Source organism: Sphaerodactylus townsendi, linkage group LG06, assembly GCF_021028975.2.
Source record: "Sphaerodactylus townsendi isolate TG3544 linkage group LG06, MPM_Stown_v2.3, whole genome shotgun sequence".
Lineage (NCBI taxonomy): Eukaryota > Metazoa > Chordata > Lepidosauria > Squamata > Sphaerodactylidae > Sphaerodactylus > Sphaerodactylus townsendi.
Genome location: NC_059430.1, coordinates 18,445,336 through 18,467,515, shown reverse-complemented (window position 1 = coordinate 18,467,515; position 22,180 = coordinate 18,445,336). Strand labels below are relative to the sequence as shown.

The 22,180-nt window shown below is 48.5% G+C and overlaps 1 protein-coding gene across 8 annotated transcripts in view; it reads left to right on the top strand.

Moving 5' to 3' along the window:
- The first annotated feature begins 1,316 nt into the window (after positions 1-1,316).
- The window catches only part of LMO3 (LIM domain only 3), a 107,968-nt gene continuing 87,104 nt past the window's right edge, over positions 1,317-22,180 (top strand). Inside the window, exons 1-3 of one of the 8 annotated variants that reach the window (XM_048500731.1) lie at positions 5,118-5,242; positions 12,996-13,127; positions 20,733-20,946. In XM_048500731.1, coding sequence (XP_048356688.1) covers positions 20,741-20,946 — 206 coding nt within the window. In that variant the 5' untranslated portion in view covers positions 5,118-5,242; positions 12,996-13,127; positions 20,733-20,740. Of the gene's footprint in view, positions 1,722-4,138; positions 4,161-4,651; positions 4,673-5,048; positions 5,243-5,614; positions 5,639-6,595; positions 6,721-6,769; positions 6,878-12,995; positions 13,128-20,732; positions 20,947-22,180 lie in introns of those variants that run through there. The other 7 variants (XM_048500730.1, XM_048500733.1, XM_048500734.1 and 4 more) reach the window with 7 other exon arrangements.

Genomic DNA, 22,180 nt, shown 5'->3' with positions numbered 1-22,180 from the left:
CAAAGGCACGCTCCCCAAACTTTTTGTTTGTCTGATAGCCTTGGGGTTTTTTTTCCCCCTCCTGCTGTAGCTTTCAAATCCGCTGGCAAACAGCTCTCTGCAGCTCCACGCGTGGAATCCTTGGGGGGATAAAATAAAGGTAGCTTGTGAACTCTGCACTCCTTCAAACTAATGGACTCCTTTTCCTCCCCGCCTCCTCTCGGTTTGCCTTTTTTATGCACGCGCTCGGGGGGCCCCTTCCAACCCAAATAGCCCCCTTTGTCCACTTTTATGAATTGAAACATGTTCTCCAACGTGCACACGCAGGGAATCCTGCCCATTAATTAAAAGACTTGTCAGCCCCAATCCTGGATTCTTACAGTGCGGGAAATGTCTCCCCTTTTAAGTGCAAAACCATAACATTACCATTTCCCCAAGTGCTCTCTGTTTTCGGCTGCTTTCCTAATTAGAGGAATGATAACAGCCCTGCTGATTGGCATTATAAAAGCACTAGTTTGGCTTCATCTGTCCCAGGTGTGCTATGTAATTTTTCTACCTCCCCCCCCCCCTCACCGGTTCAGAGCACCAGCTCTCTTCTTCATTGTTCCTTAAAGTTTTCATCTGAGGAATTAATTCAGATAAAAAGACATTAGAACAGAGCCTCTTCTGCCAAAGCCCATCAGTAAAACCTTTTATCAAAAGTACAAACTATACAAGCCAGGGTTTTCTTTTCTGGGTTTTTTTTCCCTCTCTACCCTTTTGTTTCTGAGGGTTAAAAAAGAAGAAGAAGAAGGGGAAAGGGAAAGGAGAAGGGGAGGGAGACGCGGGGAGGAAAGGAGGGGGGGTTTAAAAAAACCGGGAGTTCTGTCAATGGACTGAATGCACCATTAAAACTGGCGTCGCTACAAAGGTTAGCGTGGATCTAACTGTCAATAGAGTGAGCGGAGTGCAGTCCGGTAAGGGGAGGGAGAGGAGTCTTTGGTGAGAAAGAGATACTTTGATATTTTGGGATGTTAGAAGGGTGAATGTGAAAAATTGGAGGTTGGGGATCTAATTACCCAACCATAATTGGGGGCTAGGGAATAAGTTGCCGTCCTCTCAACTCACCGCAGATCAATTATGTTAAGAGAACATCTGTAAGTAGAACTTAATGAGGTCCATTAGAGCAACATGTACAGCCTCCTCTAACCGTACTTGTCAGTTTCTTGGATAAGCTGAAGAGAGCTGCTAACTAGGGACCTGGTGGAGGTGTTTAAATACTGGAGGAGGAGAGCTGGCCCACTCAGGTTTTTTGTGCGTTTGGCTGGGGAAGGAGGCGGAAAAAGAAGCTGGAAAGGGGGGGGAAGGCGGAAAAGCGAGGCAGGGTTAGACTTATCTGATGCGGCTGAAATTCCAGGTGGGGGAGTAAAAAGGGGACATGAACCTCCAGTGCAGTTTTTCCTGCTGAACCAAGATTTGTTTTGCCTTTGTTTTTGTTTTTAAAGGAAAAGGGGATTTCCCCTCCTATTTTACCCCCTTTGAATATTTTTGCTCTTCTGCTCGATCTCTCTGGGACTATACAGATTCCTGATCAGTGGGGCAGTGGGGTTGTGTACTCCCCCAAACTGGCAAGCGTCTTTTTTTTATTGTTACCATTCTTGTTAGAGTGACAAGCATCCAAGCTGAAGATTTTTTTTTAAAAAAAAAACCAAAAACTTTTTGTTGTTGTTTTTTCTGCCGGAGAAGGCTTTTCCTGCACAAAGGTAAGATTCTATCTCTGTTGGTTTCCCTCACTTTTGAATAACACTCAAAAGAACTTGCAGATCTAAGGGGGAGAGAAATGTGAAGTGGGTTTCGAGCCAAGTGCAGGGGAAGAAAGGGAAAAGGGAGAGGGCTCTAACAAGCCATGCTCTTACTCTTTTTTTTTTAAAAAAGAGACCCTCCCTCTCCCATTGGGAAGCTTTTAATAAAAAAAATCTCCACATCTGATTTTCTCCCTCTCCCATCGTCTCCTGTCACTGGAAATGAAGTTTTGGCTGGGAGAGACCTGAGCAAACAATAATGCTAAATAATGTTTAATTTCGGAGGGGTGGGTGAGATCTTGGGTTCAGCTGCCTAGAATGGCGGATTGGGGGTGGGGGGTTCAGAGAGAAGCAAAATACGCTGTAGAGTTTGCGGAGGGTTAATAGCGGTGGTAGCAAAGTGCTAGCAGATGATTAAATCCCTGCTCTTGTTCACCAAATCCCTTTTCTGCTGGGGGTGGGGGGGAGGGTCATGGGGCTAGGGTATTTTCATCCACACCACATCTGAGCAAAGTGCACTGGAAAGTAGGAACTTCTCCACCTTCACTCATTTCCAGCCACCCTTCTCCCCCCCTATTCCTGTGCAAATAATTCCTGTGCTTCTGAAGGGAAGAAAGGAGGGACAGCTCTATTTTCCTCCCTAATTTTTTAAACTTCATTATAGCATTCTACACTGGGAGGGGGGAAGAGAGAGAGAGAGAGCCAGCGACCGAGAGAGCCTGCTTTCAAATAATTTAATTCATGACAAAACCTAATTACTGTCAGGTAATACCCTGTCAGCTTTAATGCATTTCATCAGTCATAATGAAAAGAAGAGCATTTTATGACCCATCTAATTATCATTACATTTTAGGGGGAAATGAATGGCGTGGAGCTGAATGTTAACCATTCTATTTTATTCCTTTACACATGTGGTTTGGTATATTACTCACCAAGTTCTCCCCCCCCCCCTTATTATTATTATTGAAAGAGAGAGAGCCCTTGCTTGGTGGTTTGGGGGGGGGGATAGGGAAGGATTGCCATTAGATGCGGAGCTGTTTGTGCCTGGCACCCACTGATCCAGACACGCAAACACACATGCACACACACGCACTTTCCGAGTGACAAAGTGCTTAATGTCTCTGGCAGGCTGGTGTTGAGACACCGGGGGTATCTCATTGCCACAGTCCAAATAGAGCACTAATTACTGCGCATGATGTCACCGTAGGCAGAGGAATAATCCCATCATTTAATTAGGTGAATGATTTAAACAAAGATTTGCATAGATACCCTAATCAGTTCCCATGAATTACAGAGGCGCAGTTTTGCCAGCGAGGGGTAGCAGATCGGTGCGTGCGGGGTGGGGAGGCGGGTGATTGGGGGGGGGGGGCTGTGTGGAGAGAAAGCGTGAGAGAGGATTTCATCTCCTTTGCCATAATTAATTTAATTGTCCCCATTAGCTGTACCATTTGTTCTGATTTTATTTTCTCCCTTTCACCAGCACGCAACTTCTCTCTGTCTCCATCCCTTGAATGTTTTGGTTCAGGGAGAGACAACACAGGCACGCTTCAGTTGGGAGGTGGGGGGGGGGTGTCACTTGTGGGTGGGGGTCACTTGTGGGGTGGTTGGAAGGGGAAGCAGTGGGGAAGTTTCCGCACCTGCAGCTGTTCAGATTCTTGAACTTTATGGCTGTTTGGCTGGATCAAAAGGATGGCGGGTTAGAGAATTTCAGAAGTGCCCCCAAAAGGGATGCAATTTCTGATAAATGTGCGCTTAGCCTTTCCAAACAGAGACATTGCATCTCTCTCTCACCCCCCCCCCCGCCCCCAATTTATCATTACTATTCGGATCAGAACTGCTGGATTATTTTGCAGGGGGGGGGAGGGTTGGGGAGAGGGTGAGGGAGAGATGTCAAATCACTTCAAAGCTTTAAAAGCTTTTCCTGGGGGTCTTGAAAGCCCCCTTCCTCATAATGGGTGTCATTCAATTTTTTTTTTTAAAGGATGGGGTATTCTAAGCTGACATTTTAAAAATCTTGGTGTGAAGCTCCTAATGGCAGACAACAGAAGGATCACTTTGAAGTCTGCAAACTGCATTCACGAATTCTTAATCGGTTTTTTCCCTCTCTCCCCCCCCCCCCGCCTTCCTTTTCTCTCTCTCGCTCCCAGCTGTGGATTGACTCTTAAAATCCCCCAGGCTTCTTCCAAGGGGGGGGGGGTTATTTACGTAATAAGTAGCCTCAGTGCTCAAAAAGCAAGGCATCAGCCCCCTTGCAAAGACTGGGAAATGCGGCATGTTTTGATTGCGGGGGGGGGGGGGGCAGGCAACATCCGATTGAAATCTACGGCTCCGACTCTGAATGGGACTACAGCGAGCCCTTTCATCTGGTGCAAGCGTCGTTCTGAACGCGTCTCCTCGAGAGTAAGCACCGCGGAGAACGGTGGGGCTCACCTAGAGCATGCTTTGGGTGGGGGGGAGGGGGTCGATTAACACATCTCTTCCACCATTCAAAAGTGCAAAAGATCCCGGCTCTGCCATTGGATAGCAAGCCACGTGCTCCGAATTTTTTTTTTTTTGGCAAAGTTTAAAATGCTCAGAAAACTTCTCTTGGGTCCCAAGAGTGGTCGTTGTCTGTCCTTCACACGCCCCTCCCTTCCCAATTCTTCTCCAATCTCGAGAGTGCGCTTGCACGAGTTGCCGCTTTATCCTTTGCAAAAGGTGTCTTGCAAAAAACTTATTTTCCCGGGGAATTTACCCCCCATTTCTTATAAGCGAGTCCCACTGCAGCTCCCGGTAAACATGCCCAGTGCCGGGCTGCGAAGAAGAGGCGTCTGGAAGGGGGCCTGGGCGGGGGGTCTGCCTAGTGCTTCGGTCGGGCAGCACAGGTCGGAAGGCATCTCAAAGCTCTGGTCTTTATGCACAACTCCTCGAAAGTAAGCCACTGGCCAAGTGGTGCTTTGCAAAGTCGCGCAGAGCTTTGCAGCCACGCGATTGTGCGTGTGCAGGAGAGAGCAAGGAAGAGAGCGCGGCCGCCTGCATGCTGGCGTTTCGCGGGTGCATTTGTTGGTTTTTTTTTTTTTTTTTTTTGCTGACTTGAACTAGCGAGCTTGTAAATTTTCACCCTGGGAAATTAGCCACAAAGCCCCAATCTGTCTCCCGGCTGCTTTGCACTTTCCCGGAGCCGGGCGGCTGCAGTTAAAGCGAGCTGCAGATGCGAGGGGGAGGAGAAGAGGGGAGGAAAGGGGGGGGGCACGGGAGGAGGAGGGGAAGGGGGCGGTGGGGTGAGAAAGACAGGAGGGGGGAGAGAGAGGGAGCAGCGGTAAATAGCCTGCAACCGGCCACGCTTTCTCTCTCTGCGTTTGCAAGCCAGCCGGTTGCCGTCTCCCCAATAACAAGAGGGACCCCTTTGCTGTATTATGTCTGGCTGGTTAAGGGATTGCGTTGTGCTGCAATTGCTACCGGCTCTCGCTTCCTCCACCTCGGCTCCAAGCACGCTGCTTTAGGTAAGTTGTCTCCCGGCAGGGCACCCCCGCCTTGGGAGGGGGGGGGGGAATGGGAAGGGGGCAGGGAAGGAGTGCTTGCATGGGGAAGAACAAGATCAGCCGTCCGCCTGCCCGGATTCACCCTGTTTTAAAATACAGACAGCAGGAATACCTGTAGGTCTGATGCGGGCAACCCAATTACTTGGCGGATCCTGGAGGACCTCATTATTGCAAAAAAAGATCCAAAGGAAGGGCAAGGTCTCTGTTTTCCACCGCCCCAATACACTTCCCTTTATTACCCCCCCCCCCCTTCCTCCCTGCAAACAATGCTTTCTTCTGACCTCCCCCAAGGAGAAGAGGTACAAAGCAGTTTTCGGGGCTTGCTCGAACTCACCTTGCTGGGCTTTAATTGCGCAGGTAAGTGGAGGCAGCGCGGGGCGCAGCCGGGCTCGCCGGGTCCTGGTTTGCAAAGCTGGGCTCGCCGGGTCTTGGGTGCCGTCTCCTCCTAATGAGCCCAAACTCTGCACACCAACATACGCACACCCGGCAACTTCGGGCTCCGCGATCCGCGCCTCTTCTGCTGCGCGCGTTTAAGTCAGGCGAGGCTTCATTATTTTTACGATGGCGAGAGAGGGAGAGACGGGCCCGGCGTCGGAGAGTGCAAAGTCGGGCTGCAAGAAGCGAGAGCCCCCCCCCCTCCTCCACCCACCCCCGCGATTGCACAGCTTGCAAGAACACGCATGCAAAGTTAATAACAATGAGGCGGGGGGGGGGGGTGCAGAATCCACTCCGCGCTTTCCTTCCTCGCCCGACTGCGCGTAAAACGCAATGGTGAGAATCCTGCTTCATCTCGCTCTCTTCTCCCCCACCCCTCTAGGAGATCACCCCCCCCCCCCAAAACAAGGTGGTTCTTCTTTTGCAACCCTTCTTCTCCCCCGACACTTTTTGTCTTGCATCCGTGCGCCGTTTGGGTAGAATAATTGGGCAGGGGTCGGGACCAACCCTTTGCATTGGGGAAGTACCACTCTCTCTTTTTTTTAATGATGCATCCCCCCCCCCTTTTATTTATTGCTCTCATACTAACGCTGCGTATGACGGTTGAATCAAAGAGAGCGAGAAAGACCCCGCTTGGGATGGCTGCAAAGCCGCCGCCGCTCAGTTAAGCAAAACATGTGTGCCTTTTGTCGTTCGCCATCGTCTTTGGCGTGCGCGCTGTGTGTGTGTGTGTGTGTGTGTGTGCGTGCGCACGTGTGGTGTCGCTTTTGCAAAGCCCCCAGCCCTCCACCCGCGCCCGCTTTTTGCAAAGTGGTCTCCGCACAATAGCCCTGGCTCGCTTCGCCGGCTTGCCCTGCGAGCCTCTTTTGGACCCAAAAACTGCGTTGAGGGGGGGCCCCCACTGGCCACTTCGGGCTTTCTTCGGTGAGAAGGAGCTGTTGAGGGGGCGGGGGGGGAAGAGAGTGCCTGGAACCGACTCATGCAGAAAAAGGAGAAAAGTTTTGGTAAGGTTCCCTTTCGCGTCGGCGTTGTGTGTGTTTTTGTTTTGGGCTCGGGGCTCAGCGTTGGAGGCGAGACTGGGAATCTCACCGATGGTTTCTGGATGCACCTCCAAAGACGCATCCGTGGAAGGCTGCCGGGTTAATTGCTAAAGGCAATTAGGTACAACAACACGTTCTCCTCAGTTTTTGTGTGTGTGCATGGTTTTTTATTTTGGTTCCTTTTTGCAAAACAACAACCTCCAGGCTACACTGTGCTTGTGTGGCTTTGCCAGGGGGTGGGGTGTGTGTGTGGGGGGGGGGAGAGAAAATTAGTGGCGCCTGGTTTGTGCTAACTGCACAAAGCGGGGGGATTCTTTGTTGCAAAGAGTGCGTTTCCTGTCGTGGTGTTTTTCTTTTTAATTTTTTTCCTTTTTTTTTTGCATGTGAACTGCATTAGAATGGAGCTCGGTCTTGCAAATCTCTTGTTGGCCTTTGCCAACCACTAGCACTTTGCTACCATGGCAACTGTAATTAAACTGATAAGAGTGGAAAAATGTCAGTATCTCTTGGAGTCTTGCAGCTGCATTGGAAAGAAAGGGGGGGGATAGAATTGGCTTCCAGAAGCACCAATTTTTTTTTTGAGGTGGGGGGAAGCTGGAGAGAAGATGTTTTTTTTTGTTTTTAAAGAGTGTGTGGGCAAAAGACTTTGCAAAGAAAAGATCGTCTTCTCAGATCTTGGCTTGAGAGGGATGGGGGGTGGGTAGGAAGGGATGCTTGTACTTGCTCCTTGGAGAGTGTTGGGGAAAGATGTGGGCCAGTGAACAGAGAAACTAGCTTTTAGACCCAAACCAGCTTTCAGAAATTGAGGCTTCATATCTTTTGTCCCTAAATATATTCTTTGGAATGGGTGGTTGCAGCTGGGGGTGTGTATGTGTGACTGGGCTGTGTGTGGCTTTTTCCCCCCCCCCCCCCCATAAACAACATTTATAGAATTTCTTCAACATCCTTTCAGTTTTCAAACCCACCCACGTTCATGGCATGGTGGCGTGAAGGAAAAAGGTGGATATTTTTTCAATTATTCAAAGGGTCCGGGAAGCAATCAAGGCCAAGTGGACAAAAATCCCATATTCTGAACTAGACAGCTTTTTTTTTTTTCTAAGGTGGCTGTCGCGAACTCATGGGTGTTACGGAGTTGCGCTTACTTTTGTTAACTACAGTGTGTGTGTGTGTGTGTGTTTGTGTGTGTGTGTGTGGAGATGAATGGCGCAGATCAAGAGAATATAATGGAGGCAGTGGACCGTCGGGCTGGTTTACAATACAATCCAGGCAATTAAAAGCTCACCGGAGTTTTAAAAATGAAATGGTTCTTGGTTTTCTCCCTCCTCCCTCTGTCCGCCACGCTGCACAAGCTATTATTTGTGTGTCTCACATTTAATTATGATTTCCCCGAAACTGTCAAATAATTCCAAAGTAGCAGGGGCCTCTGAGGCAAGGAGGAATTCTTTTCTCTCTCTCTCTCCCTCTCTCCATAATTTGCACGCAGGCTTTAACGTGACTCTTGAGGTGCTGGGAAGAATTGCAAGAGTTTATCAAGTTGGCTTTTCTGCAGACTGGGCCTTCTCTCTCCCCCCCCCCCCTTCTGCAATAATAAAGGCGATGTGGGGGTTTTGGCGGGACGGCAGGAGCAACTGCGCTGGTTCCAGCAATGCAGAAGAATCTGTTGGGTTTTCCCCCCCCCTTTGGTCTGTGTGTCTAGTCTGAATGGATTTTAAGTTTGAACTCATATTCCTGACTTGGCACACAGACTCGTGAACTTGGGAAGAGGCCATGTAAGCTTGGCCCCAAAGAAAGCCAGCTTGACAGCCCAATGCCATGCCTGTTTATTCTGAAGTAATTCCCACTGGCTGCACTGGATTTATGCCTAAGTAAATGCAGCCTTAAGCCTTTGGAATAGCCAGCTGCTTAGACATAACCGCTGCCTTTGAGAGGGCTGGGATAGTAGCGAACCATGCATTCAACGTTTGCAACCTGTCTTTCTTCCATCACAACTCAGAGTTGGTGTATGTGGGGTGGGTTTCCCGGGAGGCTTCTCTTTCCGACAAAGGATCAAACCCCCCTTAAGCAGTTGAGTTCCAACTGTACTCAAGGGCAAAACTCTGCGTGGAACTTTATTTGTATGTATACAGCCGAGCTGAAAGGAAATTATTCGAGGGAACTAAACAATAACAAATCCTTCCTTTGCCAAACTGAAATAAAAGATTGCTGAACTTGTGGAGAGAGGCAGCTGTATTAGTTGAATTTAAAAAGTTCTGGCAATATAGGATGTTTGAAGGCCTGATGTTGGATGATGGGTTTATTTTAACTATTTATAGTTTGTTTTTTAATGTCGGGTTTGAAAGTCAAGCTACGAGCTAGACAAGGTTAAGGAATTTAAACCCTACTGATTTCCATGGGCAAAGGTTAAGATGTCGTGTCCTCCAGCAACTATCTATAAATGTGTGTGCTCGTGTATCTGTAAGCCTGCAACTGTAGCTGAGCATCATAGTTTGACAATCTGTTGGAAGGGTCTCTCCCTCCCCCCCACTTCTAGCCATATGTTGGTGTAGCATATCTCAAGCCTTGAAGAACTTCAAGACTTTTCTGCTCTGTGAATTTGAAATTAAAGTGTACAGGGGAACCCATGTCCTGGACAGCAAAACTGGATTAATCTGCAAAAATTCAATCGTAAGTCAAGCAAGTCTAAGGTGACCATTTCTCATTTGAAAACTTGGCAGGCTGTTGAGTTGTGACTGTATTAGTGTCAAAGCCACAAACCTGTTTAGAAAAAAATTGGCCGGTGCATTACAGACATCTTTTCGGGGAAATGTAGCTGTTTACCTTTTCTGCTTGCTTAACTTGAGCATGCTGTGCTACGTTGGTCTGATTTGTGATAAAGGGCTGCCTAAAGGTCTGAGGTGTTAGGGGTCAGGTGTAAGGATGCATACTTTCACTCTGAGTGTGATCTCCGAAGGTTTATGGTTCCAATCCCATCTTGGTCACTAATTCACTGTGCGCCTTAAGGTAGCTGGTAGTATTTGGTTCTGGGAATCTGGTGAGTCTTGTGTTGCGAAGATAATACTGGGACAGTTCTAAGGATGACAGAATGAATGAAGTTTCTTGAATAAGCGAAATGTACTTCCTGAACGCCAAACAATTTTATATGGAGAGATAACACGAGTGTACGTATCAATAGCGTTTTGTTAAAACTATTTTGCAAACCGAAGTGAATGTCCACAACTGCGCTTTACCACATGACCTTTTGAGGGTGGGCTTTTCGATGCATGAAAAAGAGCATTTTATGAAGGGGAAACATTGGTAATGATTGCAAATCATGACCCCTCCCATATTTCTCCTCCTGCCCGCCTTGATACATCTGTGGGTTTTTGCCTGACGAAGCTTTTGGCAGTAGCTCGGGGAAAGCCTTCAACTACATATCCTTTGTGTTCCTCAGCAAAATGGTGTCCTTCCACCTGGGGTTTTGGGAGTAAGAGGAGGTTGCCACTCCAAAGGATCTCGCAACTCCTGGCGCATTTGATTCTCTGATGCTGCTCGCTGTGTGACTCTATTGAGGAACTGCTAATGAGGTGATATAAGTAGTGTCAGCCCGCTGTGGGTATGATGCAAACAGGCAGCGAGCGCGTTCAGTTCTTTAAAGAGGTGTAATGGTAACAGCTTATTCTTAAAGCGGAGTTTCCCTCAGCTTGTATGGCGGCAGTAAATAGAAGCAAACCTCTTGAAGCTGTCGCCTTTAATAGAAGGCAACGTTATCGGTGCGCTAGGAAACTCAAGGTGTACACGTTGCGTTCGTATCTTCTCTGATGACCTCATATTCTCAGCATGCATCTGAAGTCTTGATTGTTTATTGGCCGACTTTCTCTTTGTTGTTGTTTTTTTAAAAAAACACCAAATTCTTTTAGTTGCAGGATCCAAATTGCCTTTGAACATCGGCTCAAAGGGCCCAGTTTAGGACCACCAGGGTTCTGCTTTGTACTTTCACTTGTCGAGACATTCTCTGGAGTTCACAGTGCTCTTAAACAGAAAGCTGGTAGCTGCTAGTCCTTGGCACAAGTTTTGCATGATCCTTTCCCGCCGACCTCTGAACCGGGAGAGTCAGGTATTCTGCAGCACCAGAAACGTGACTTAAAAGCCTGCCCGTTCCAATGACCCTTCACGTGTCCCCTTTTGCATGCAAAGTGTCTGTTCTGCATGGGTTCTGGTGCCAACAGTTATTGAAACAGATGTCGCAGCCAGATTGTCCTCACATTGAAATAGATAACCCCATGTTGGTGAGACTTGTGGCCGTGCGCTTGGCCCTCCGTCCTTGTGAAAAGTAGCTTCTGCCTAATACTATCCCGTGCACTTGGTAGTATGTGTATGAACCACATGTGTGGATCAGTCCCTTTTGATCTGCACTGTCCTTCTGTGTCGGGTTCCCAACGTGAATGGCCTTGTTCACGTGATTGTAGTCTACGCAGACACCACAGTGGGGAAGGTGTATGTGTGAGCGTGTCCATACGGTGGCTCTCCTCTTATCAAGCCTGCCATAAGTCATCCAATATATAAATGACTCATTAGTGGCCCTGGGATGAAGCCCATGAAGAGTGGCTGAAAGACTTGGGAATGTTCAGTGTGGAAACGAAGAGGTTGCGGGGGGGACAGGTCTGCTCTCTTCAGGTATTTGGATGGCTGCCACTTAAGAGGAGGGCAGGGAGCTGTTCCTGTTGCCAGCAGAGGCTAGGACTCAATAGGATAAATTAAGGGAGGGAAAGGTACCAGTCAGATATTAGAAGAAGAAGAGTTTGGATTTATACCCCACCCTCCTGTAAGGAGACTCAAGGTGGCTTACAAGTTCCTTTCCCTTCCTTTCCCCACAACAGACACCTTGTGAGGTAGGTGGGGCTGAGAGAGCTCTGAAGAACTGCGACTAGCCCAAGGTCTCCCAGCAGGAACTTAGGAGTGCGAAAACACACTCGGTGCACCAGATAAGTGTCAACTGCTTGTGGGGGAGTGGGAAATCAAACCCTGTTCTCCAGATTAGAATCCCTCCTCTTAACCACTACGCCACACTGGCTATTAGGATTTCCCCCCCTCTTTTTACTGTAAGATTAGTTCAGCAGTGGAATAGGTAGCCTCTGGGGGTGATGATCTCCCCCTCACTGGGAATCTCCAAGCAATGGATGAAGTAATGTTTGTTAGGGATTCTCTAAGCCAGTGGTTCTCAACCTGGGGGTCAGGACCCCTTTGGGGGTCGAACGACCCTTTCCCAGGGGTCGCCTAAGACTCTCTGCATCAGTGTTCTCCATCTGTAAAATGGATAAATGTTAGGGTTGGGGGGTCACCACAACATGAGGAACTGTATTAAAGGGTTGCAGCATTAGGAAGGCTGAGAACCACTGCTCTGATCCTGCATTGAGCAAGGTGGATGAACAGGATGGCCTGTATGCCCCCTTCCAACTCTGTGGATTATGATGTGTAGCTTGGCATGCTGTCAGGGGCTGATGGGAATTGTAGTTCATGGACATCTGGAGAGCCGCAGGTTGCAGACCCCTGTTCTAGTCTATATTGAGGTAACCGTGTGGCTTCTCCCCTCCAGATCTTTCGATAGGTTGGCCTTCAGTGCAGTAAAAGCCAGAAAGCTAAGCAATGCAGCGGAGAGGCAGTAATCCTGGATCTATGCCACCACCCACCCCACTGAAGGTCCTGTCGAGATAAACTGCAGACACGTCCTGCCTATACGTAATGGATTGCTTCTTTGGGGTTGGCATGGTACGGTTCATTACCCAAACATGTTTGCTTTATGTCTTACTTCCTCAGCTGTTGGGTTGGAACGAGTCACAGACTTCTGGTTAGCTGGGTTTATTGGCTACAACTTGCCCGCTTAACAGAGACTCATTCACTGACTGTTTTTTTTTTAAAAAAAACACCTGTACCTGTATTTAAATGTTTCTTTTGCATCAGTGCTTAGTAATTTTAGATGCACGCTTTAAAAGAAAACTACTTGGCAGCAACGCAAGTAACATCTACTGCAGACCAGAGCAGTTCCTGTTCTTGATGCCACCCCATATCCAGCCCCATCAATACCATTTTTAAGTGCTTGATATTTTGCCCTAGCAGGTTCTAACTACCTACAGCTTATTCTGCTTTAGATCACAGCTGCCCCCAGATTTATCGGCGGGCGGGAAGGCTTCATCTTTTTTTTCTTTTTTAGTAGATGGCTCTTGACTAGAATCTATTTTTTTTCTCCTCCTTTGCTCTGACAGATGCCAATCTGACCTTTCCAGAGCTCATCTATTTTTCCAAGCCTTTTTCCTGAGGAATGGGAACAGTGGATGTGTCTTACATTTGAAATCAGGATAGACCTTCTTTTTGGATACTCTGTCTCACATTTGTCTGTAAGTAATTGGGCGGTGTAGGATGGAATAGTTCTAAGTCCGGCCGGTTTTGCTTTGTGTTTAGAGGGTTGGTCTGGGATCAGAGATGCTTGTGTGAAACCCTCCCTTTCCTGTGAATCTCATTGGGGAGTCTAGGACCTGTTCTTGGGGAGCAGCGGTGGCGTAGTGGTTAAGAGCAGGTGCACTCTAATCTGGAGAACCGGGTCTGATTCCCCGCTCTGCCACTTGAGCTGTGAAGATTTATCTGGGGAGCCAGATTAGCTTGTGCACTCCTATACGTGCCAGCTGGGTGACCTTGGGCTAGTCACAGCTTTTTGGAGCTCTCTCAGCCCCGCTCGCCTTACAGTGGTGGGGGGGTGGGGAAGGGCAAGGAGATTGTAAGCCCCTTTGAGTCTCCTTACAGGAGAGAAAGGGGGGATATAAATCCGAACTCCTCTTCTTCTTCCTTTCCTTACCTCGCAGGATGGTTGTGAGGATAAAATGGGGACAGACAAAGTTGAGTGTGACCCTATTCTCCTTGGAGAAAGGATAAAATAAGACACGTGACAGACATGAGTTTTCAGCGTTTCCCAGGGTGGCCATTTTGGTCTTCAGTTGAACATCTAGATTCAAGCCGCTACCCCAAGCCTCTCTCCTCTGCGCTAATCTAATGTGCATTTTTCTTTGCGACACCCCTCTCACTCTCTGATTGGGATACGAGGACTTAGGGAATCTCCATTCCAGTTTATATCTGACGAAGGGAGCGGTGACTCAAAGATTTATACCCCAACGATCTTGCTGGTCTCTGAGATGCTAACAGACTCTGTCTCCGAGATGATGCTAACAAACTCCGATGTATTGTCACAGGCTTTCACGGCCGGAATCACTGGGGTGTTGTGGGGTTTCTAGACTGTAGGGCCGTGTTCCAGTAGCATTTTCTCCTGCCTGCATCTGTGGCTGGCATCTTCAGGGGATAATCTCTGAAACTTAAATCTATAACTGTTTACCTTATACTAAGTTCTTACGCTAAGAACTTTATCCACATAAATAACTGCGCAAAACCATGATTTGCAAGACTCTATATGATTAATATCAAGAAGTGGGGGAATTGCTCTGAGCTGGGGCTGCGGAGAACCGTGCCGTCTCAGATTCTCTGCTTTGCAGGGAGCAAACCTTTTATAGCTGTGCCAGACCTGGATTTTTTAAAATAGAGTGTCTGCATCTTTGTTCTGCGAACTGGGGCACAGTATGCCCTGCTATCTGCTCAAAAAGAGATGCAGCAATAAGTTCCAGTCCTTGGCCTTCTGTCTTGTACTCTTCCTCCTTTCCCAGTTGGCCATTCAGTTAAAATATATACATCCCACCTTTTGAAAAGTTCAAGGCGGGCAACCAATCATACAAGGCACTAAAACAATTTGAAAGCAGTAAGCCATAAGTTCTCCATGATGGCTCTGTCAGCTTCCTCCAACGCACACAACCTTTTTTAGCCTCAAATTGTCATGCGAAGAAGGGCCGTGGACCGGGCTAGCCCCCTCAGCACTTGGAAGCTATCAGAAGCTAAGCAAGGTCGGGCTTAGTTAGGACTTGGATGGGAGACCATCAAGGAAGTCCAGGGTTGTGACACGGATGCAGGCTTTGGGAAATCACCTCTAAATTCAGATCCTCTGAAGATGCCAGCCACAGATGCAGGCGAAACGTCAGGAGAGAATGCTGCTAGAACACGGCCATACAGCCCGGAAACCACACAGCACCCCAGTGATTCCGGCCGTGAAAGCCTTCGACAATACATTCACCTCTAAATGTCTCTTGCATTGAAAGCTCTAGGACAGGGGTGTCAAACATATGAGCCAGGGACCACGTACGGCCTTTTGAGAGGGCTAATCATACTCCCTGAACCCGTGGTGGCGAACCTTTGGCACTCCAGATGTTATGGACTACAATTCCCATCAGCCTCTGCCAGCATGGCCAATTGTAGGGGCTGATGGGAATTGTAGTCCATAACATCTGGAGTGCCAAAGGTTCACCACCACTGCCCTGAACCATACTTCCGATCTGGCTTGGCAAGCCCGCTGTGGGTTCACCAGATGGGGCAGCCACCCCCCACCCCCCCGGTGCTGTTCTGGGCAAGCAGCTATTCCCTTTGCTTCCGATTTGACCTTGTGAGCCACGCCCCCCCTTTCCCGGACAATCTACTGAGCCACCCCCACCACTGACCAGCTATCCTAGTGCTGATCTGGCTCACCAGCTGGCTGGCCAAAAGGCCGTAATAATATATATATATGGCTCACCAGGTGAGGCAGCCCTCGCCCTCAGGCCTGCTCCCACCAAGTCACATGTATGTCATATTCTGCCCTCATAACAAATGGGTTTGACACCCCTAGTCTGTGAATTGTTGGCGCTTTCTACTTTCACCAACAGCCAGTTGGGCCCGTGGTTGTTCATCATGGCCAAACCAAGCTATCCCAGACCACACACCGTAGAGCCATAGGTGTTATGGACTACAGTTCCCATCATCCCCTGCCAGCACCATGCTGGCAGGGGATGATGGGAACTGTAGTCCATAACATATGGAGGGCTACGAGTTTGACACCTGTGCTGTGGACTGAAGTAGAGTCCTTGCCCACTTGCTCAGCTGGGGAGACATCAGGGATTTGCACAGAAGATTTTGTTTTCTACTTAGTTGTATTCTTCTGTGTACTCCTTCTGGTTGTTTTATTACATAAAGTGTCAGCACCTAGCAAATTTCTGCAGGGAGACTGTTCCCCAGCTCGGGGCTTACCACAGAAAAAGATCTGCCGTGAGCCCCCTCCTGCCGCACCTCGGCAGCGGAAGGGATCACCAGGAAGGCCTCTTCACTTGACCTCAGCGCATGAGCCAGTTCAAATGGGCATAGGCCAGTGATGGCGAACCTTATCGAGGCCAAGTGCCTGGGGCAGAGCAAGGGAAAACTGCGCTTGGTGCACACATGCGCCCTGCGCCCCTGCCATGCCCCTGTTTGCCCCCATCCTGCCCTGGAACGCCCCCAGAATGCCTTGAAACACCCCACCATGCCCCCAGAATGCCCTCACCTCGCCCCCACAGGGGCGCGCGCCCAGTGCATCATGCACCCTTCACCCCCTTGGTGCTATGCCACTGCCAAGTGCCCAAACTGGAGCGGTGGCGTGCGCGTACCCAAAGAGGGCTCTGAGTGCCATCTCTGGCACGCGTGCCATAGGTTTGCCACCACTGGCATAGGCTCTCCTTTTGGTAGGTAGATTTTAAGCACGATTGTCAGTATTTTTGAATTGGGCCCGATAGCAAATGGGGAGCCAGCGCCGTTCTTTCAAGGCTAGCATTATATTAAATTGGCTAGGTTGACCCATCAGCAGCCCAGCTGCTGCGTTTTGCCCCAGCTCCAGCTTTCGGACTGTCTTCAAGGGAGGCCCCAAGTAAAGTGCATTGCAGTAGTCAAGGTGGAAGGTTACTAGGGCATGCAGTACTGTGGCTAGGTCCCTTCTGTCCAGATTAGGGCGAAGCTGGCGAACCAATCAGAGTTGCTGATAGGCACTCCTGGCCACCGCTGCCACCTGGAATTCCAGGGACAAGGTAGAATCCAAGAGCACCCCCAGATCTTGCACCCAGTCCTTCAGAGGCAACATTGCTCCATCCAGCACCAGGCACCCTCTGATCTCTTGGACTTGGGGACACGCTACCCACAGCCCTTCTGTCTTATCAGGACTCAGCCTCAGTTTGTTGGTCCTCATCCAGTTCAACACCGCTTCCAGGCAAGTATCCAGCACCTAAAAGGCCTCATCTGACTTCGCTGGAATCAAGAGGTAAAGCTGGGTGCATACTGATGGCACACAACTCCAAACCCTCTGATGACCTCCCCCAGGAGCTTCATACAGATATTAAAATACAGAGGGGAAAACACTGAGGCCTGGGGAACCCCTCAATGAAGCCCTCATGGCTGGGAGCAGGAAACACACACACACACCACTGCTACTCTCCGGAGCCTGCCCCGAAGGAAGTACGAGAACCACTGAAGAACAGTGCCCCCCAAACCCAGCCCACAGAGTTGCTCCAGGAGGAAACCATGATTAATAGTGTCAAAAGTGGCTGAGAGGTCCAGAAGAATTAATGGAAGAATTCCCCCGTCCCTCTCCCATAAAGGTCGTCCATCAGGGAGACCAAGTCCGTTTCTGTGCCGAAACCCTGCTGATTTGCAGTATCAAGGCCTGCTTAAGAGACACATTTCAAGCAATGGTGGGTGAAGAAGGATTTATCTCCCCTTTTATGTATGTTCAGATTATGCATGGTCAAAAGCCTACATTACCAGACTCAACTGGCTGTTGTGGATTTTTTGGGCTGCAGAGCCATGGTTTGGTGGTTTCAGCTCCTAATGCTTTGCCCATATCTGTGGCTGGCATCTTCAGGTGCATGTCATGGTGAGACATGCCAGCCACAGATGCAGGCATAGTAGTGGGAGCTAAAACCACCAGACCACAGACAGCCACACAGCCAAAAAAAATTCACAACAGGCAGTTGATTCCAAACATGTAAGCTTTTGACAGTGCCTGAACACACTGACAAGGGGAGATGAATCTTGCTTCAGGTTATCTTTATTTAGATTCTTGTGTGTTTTCCCCAGTGTGGACAGCATGGTTTCCCCCTCCATCTTCATAACATCAACACTGAGATATAGTTAGGCTGGAAGAAGGGACTATTCCTAAGGTCACCCAGCGAGCCTCCGTGGCAGGACAGGGATTGGCACTTTGGTCTTATAAGACCTAGTTTGTATTCTACCCACTTTACCACACTGCCTCACTTGTTTAGAGCTTTCTTTACACAAGGTTTAGGTGGCACCTTTCTCTCTACCTCCTTCCTGTTTGGCGCCGTAGCAGGTGGGTGAGGGGTTTGTGCCGGTGGAAAGACTACTCCGTTAGACTCCCATTAAATTATGAATCCTTGACCTGACTAGCTCCAGGCTAACTTGACTTTGTCAGAACTCAGCAGCTGAGCAGGATCAGTCGTGGTGGGTATTTGGATGGGCAACTTCCAAGAAACATTAGAGTCATGACGGAGGCAGGCAATAGCAAACCTAAATGTCCCTTGCCTCGAAAGCCCTTTGGGGTTCCATATGTCAGCTGTGTTTTGACAATACACACAAAGCTACCCTCCTCATTGGTCTTTCACTTAGAAAGGTTTTTAATTATTTTGTTCACAGATATTTCATACCTGGGTTGGCCTTGCCTTTCTTTAGAGAGGGGAAACATCTGCCCCCCCCATTTAATCTGATGGAACAGTTGTCCACCTGCTATAGAATGTGAGTCTCTTCTGCGGGTGTGCTGATGGAATGCTGTAGACCGGTGTTTCCCAACCTTTTCGAGGTCAGGGTACCCTTGACCTCACTCTTCATATCTCACAGTACCCCTGCCGCCACCCTCCACCTTCCCCTCCCATTGCCCCTGCTTGCCACACCTCCCACCTTCCCCTCCCAGGGTGAAGGGAAGCACTGGGGGTGGTGGCGGCTGCTGACCTTGTGGCAGGCCATGCCCAATGGGCCAGCTCCATGTCCTTGCTGGCGCCGGTGGGAGACACCACAAAAATTAGGGGGGGGGGGCGGTAGTATTGCCGCGGTACCCCGGGGCATGCTCACGGCACCCCAGGGTACCACGGAACCCTGGTTGAGAACGGCTGCTGTAGACCTTAGCCTGTGCTTCTGTTCTTGCATTCCAGAAGATATAATCAGACTTTCTTCCCACTTCTATTGTCTGTGTAGTCTCCCCCTATCTTCTTCCTTTCTTTCACTCAGTTAGTCCTTCTGTCTTCCAGAAAGTCCAAATAAAATGTTACCCCCCTCCCCCCAAGAGGCATGAGTCACACTTGAATGGCAAGGAGATTAGGCTTTCTTTGGCTTATATATTATAAACATTAGCGAACTCTCTTTGTTCAGTAATTAGCAAGGAGCAGAAATGTGGTGGCTATGAGTGGGATCCTCTTCGGCAGGAACATTTGCTAAATCCTCTGGTAGGAACATGCCCCTTCTGTGCCTGATAGGCTGCTGAGTCGCTCTTTCATGTCATTGCTTGAGTAGTTGTGAGAAGCATGACAGGGGCCCTTTCCACACAAGTCTCCCAACAGTTCTGTAATATGTTTTCAGTTCCCCTTTTTGTTCTCATTCACCCCCTTGAAACAATTCCTGGCTGCCATTGTGTGAGTTTTCTCTCTTTTTTGGTGGTGGGTTTCTATATTGAATGGATGCTTCACAGCCTCGTGCTGAACTCGGTACTCCTTGTATACTCGGTACTCTGAAGATTTCCCCCCCAATAAAGAACAAAAGAATGCTGCAAATAAACAGGTAATGGGAATTCAGAGAGCTCGGAAAATGGCACCAAGGAGCAAGTTCAGGGAAGCAGAGAAGTGGGAGAAACATAGGCAATAGATCGCACAGCAACTGAAGACATTTTCAAAACATTTCAGCCAGAAAATTGTTTTAAAAGGGGATTCTTTGGAAATGTTTTGAGACTGGAAATAAAACATTTTGGGGTAAGCACAGTGCAGAACTCCTTGAAGAAACCTTTTACTTCCTGCCTCTGAACATTTTAATTGAATTGTTCAGAAAAGCCCAGATAACCTGTATAATAGTAATGTCCACACTTAACTAATCGTCATTTATTTTTAATGCCTTTACCGGTACCGTAAACAATAGGTGTTGTTCAGCTTGGAGTTTGACTAGTTAGGTTTTGTATGTGCATCTTTTATATTTACACAACACATAAATAAGTCCCTGGCAAATTAGTAGACTTGAGAATAACTGTTCGGTTTTGAGTTATTAATTCTGTGGATATTTTCAACAGACAAAGGGCTTTGGGGAGCCCAGTCGCTCTTGCTGAAAGAAATAAAAGCAATGGTTCTTAATTACAGTCATCTTTCCTCTGTCTGAAATCTTCCCCCATAACAAAATAAACATTACTTCTAATTTGTCTGCGAGAGACTCAAATGTGCCATCTATTTCACCGTTTTCTTGTTGTGAGTATTGTTGCCGTTTTGTATAAGTGCGTTAAATCGAAGTCAGCAAACTGCCTTAAAGAAATTTGTACATCAGGTGCATACTAAAAGCGGCAGGCGCCTTAATGCATTTGCGAGCCGACACCGCATCTCTCACACATCTGAAGAGGATTTACACCTTGGGAAAAGCCGAAGTTTGAACGAAATCTGTAGGGCCCCGGCAGAATTCTGCTTTAGAAGAAATCCAAGGCAAATTGGGAGAAGCGTCTGGGGTGTTTTTTTTCCCTTTTCTGAGGTGTTTTTTTCCCCTTAAATAAGTCTGTTTGTGAAATGCAACACTTCTCTCGCCGAGAGGCATCAAAGCAGATTGTTAATCAGGCTGCGCTAGTGGGGGTTCTCCGCTGTCCCGTTTGAGAGTTCTCAGGGAGCGAAAAAAAGATGTACAAGATGGCCAACGGAACCCCCCCGACAGCAAATGTTACCTAAAATGATGTGGTTTTGACACTTCCTGATCCGCTGAGATGTTGGAAGAATTTTCCAGGAGGGGAAGCTTTGACAAGACCCAGGGAGATCTCTCTGGGGGACCATCTTGCAGACTGCGCGTTGACTTCTTTTCTCCCTTCCTTCTCCCGGCAGGTATACAAATGCTCTCAGTTCAGCCAGACACCAAGCCGAAAGGTTGTGCTGGCTGCAACCGTAAGATCAAAGACCGGTATCTTCTAAAGGCCCTGGACAAATACTGGCATGAGGACTGCCTGAAGTGTGCGTGCTGTGACTGCCGATTAGGAGAGGTGGGCTCGACCTTGTACACCAAAGCCAACCTTATCCTGTGTCGCAGAGACTACCTGAGGTAGGACGCTTCTCTCTTCTTGCATGCGCTGGCGGTACACAAAACACTACCGTCGTTTCTGGCTCTCTGCTCTGGTTCGACGTGCGGCATAACCCACACACGGCAGGCCATATTGACTGTTGCTACGGATACCCTGTCATGAGTACGGCAGGCGTGCAAATTGTCTTTGGGGGTGGGGGGAGTACATAGTCTATAAACAGAATCTCGGTCCTTGTCTCGTGTCCGCATTGCAACAAACGCTTGTGTCTTTCCAACACACAGTGGTGGGTGCAGATAATCTCTTGTGGGACTGTTCCTCGCATCCTTGCTATGCTACAAATGCAGGGAGGCAAACCGGGATTGTAAGCAACTCGACTTGAAGGTCTTGCCCTTTTGATGGGCTTTATAGACCAGATTATCTCATGGCAAAGCCGTTCTTGGATTGCATCAATTCACACCACAGGTGGGGAATTGCAAAACCAATACTCAGCAATAACGAGAAAGAAATCCTGCAATGCCTTTTAAAAAGAAACCCCTTGCCTGCTGGGAGGAAGGCAGGTCTAGAACTCTTCCTGCCTTCTTGTTGCAGATATGTCCATTTAGGGCTGTGATGCTACTAATATTGGTTAGGGGCCGCAGAAGCCATCTTGGCTACCTTCAGAAATGGGTTCCAGTTTCTTTCACCTAATTTCCTGTAAGAAATATTGTTAATATTCTGTGATAGCGCTGGTTTCTGAAGCTTAGCAAAATCAGCTCTTCACCCTTAAGTAGAAGAAGAAGAGTTTTGGATTTATATCCCCCCTTTCTCTCCTGCAGGAGACTCAAAGGGGTTTACAATCTCCTTGCCCTTCCCCCCTTACAACAAACACCCTGTGAGGTAGGTGGGGCTGAGAGAGCTCCGAGAAGCTGTGACTAGCCCAAAGTCACCCAGCTGGCGTGTGTGGGAGTGCACAGGCTAATCTGAATTACCTAGATAAGCCTCCACAGCTCAGGTGGCACAGCTGGGAATCAAACCCGGTTCCTCCAGATTAGATATACGAGCTCTTAACCTCCTACGCCACTGCTGCTCTGATTTGTAGTAGCTGATTTGTAGAGGTAGCTTCTTGGCGTTTCCCACTTAGCTCTCCAGTTTCTTATTGTGACAAAGTGGAAGCTAGTGGGGTTATATATTTATGGGGTTCTCTTGCATTTATTATTTTCTGTGCCATCCTTCTGAGATTCCCTACATGCATTGCTATAGCTTTGTAAGAAAAGC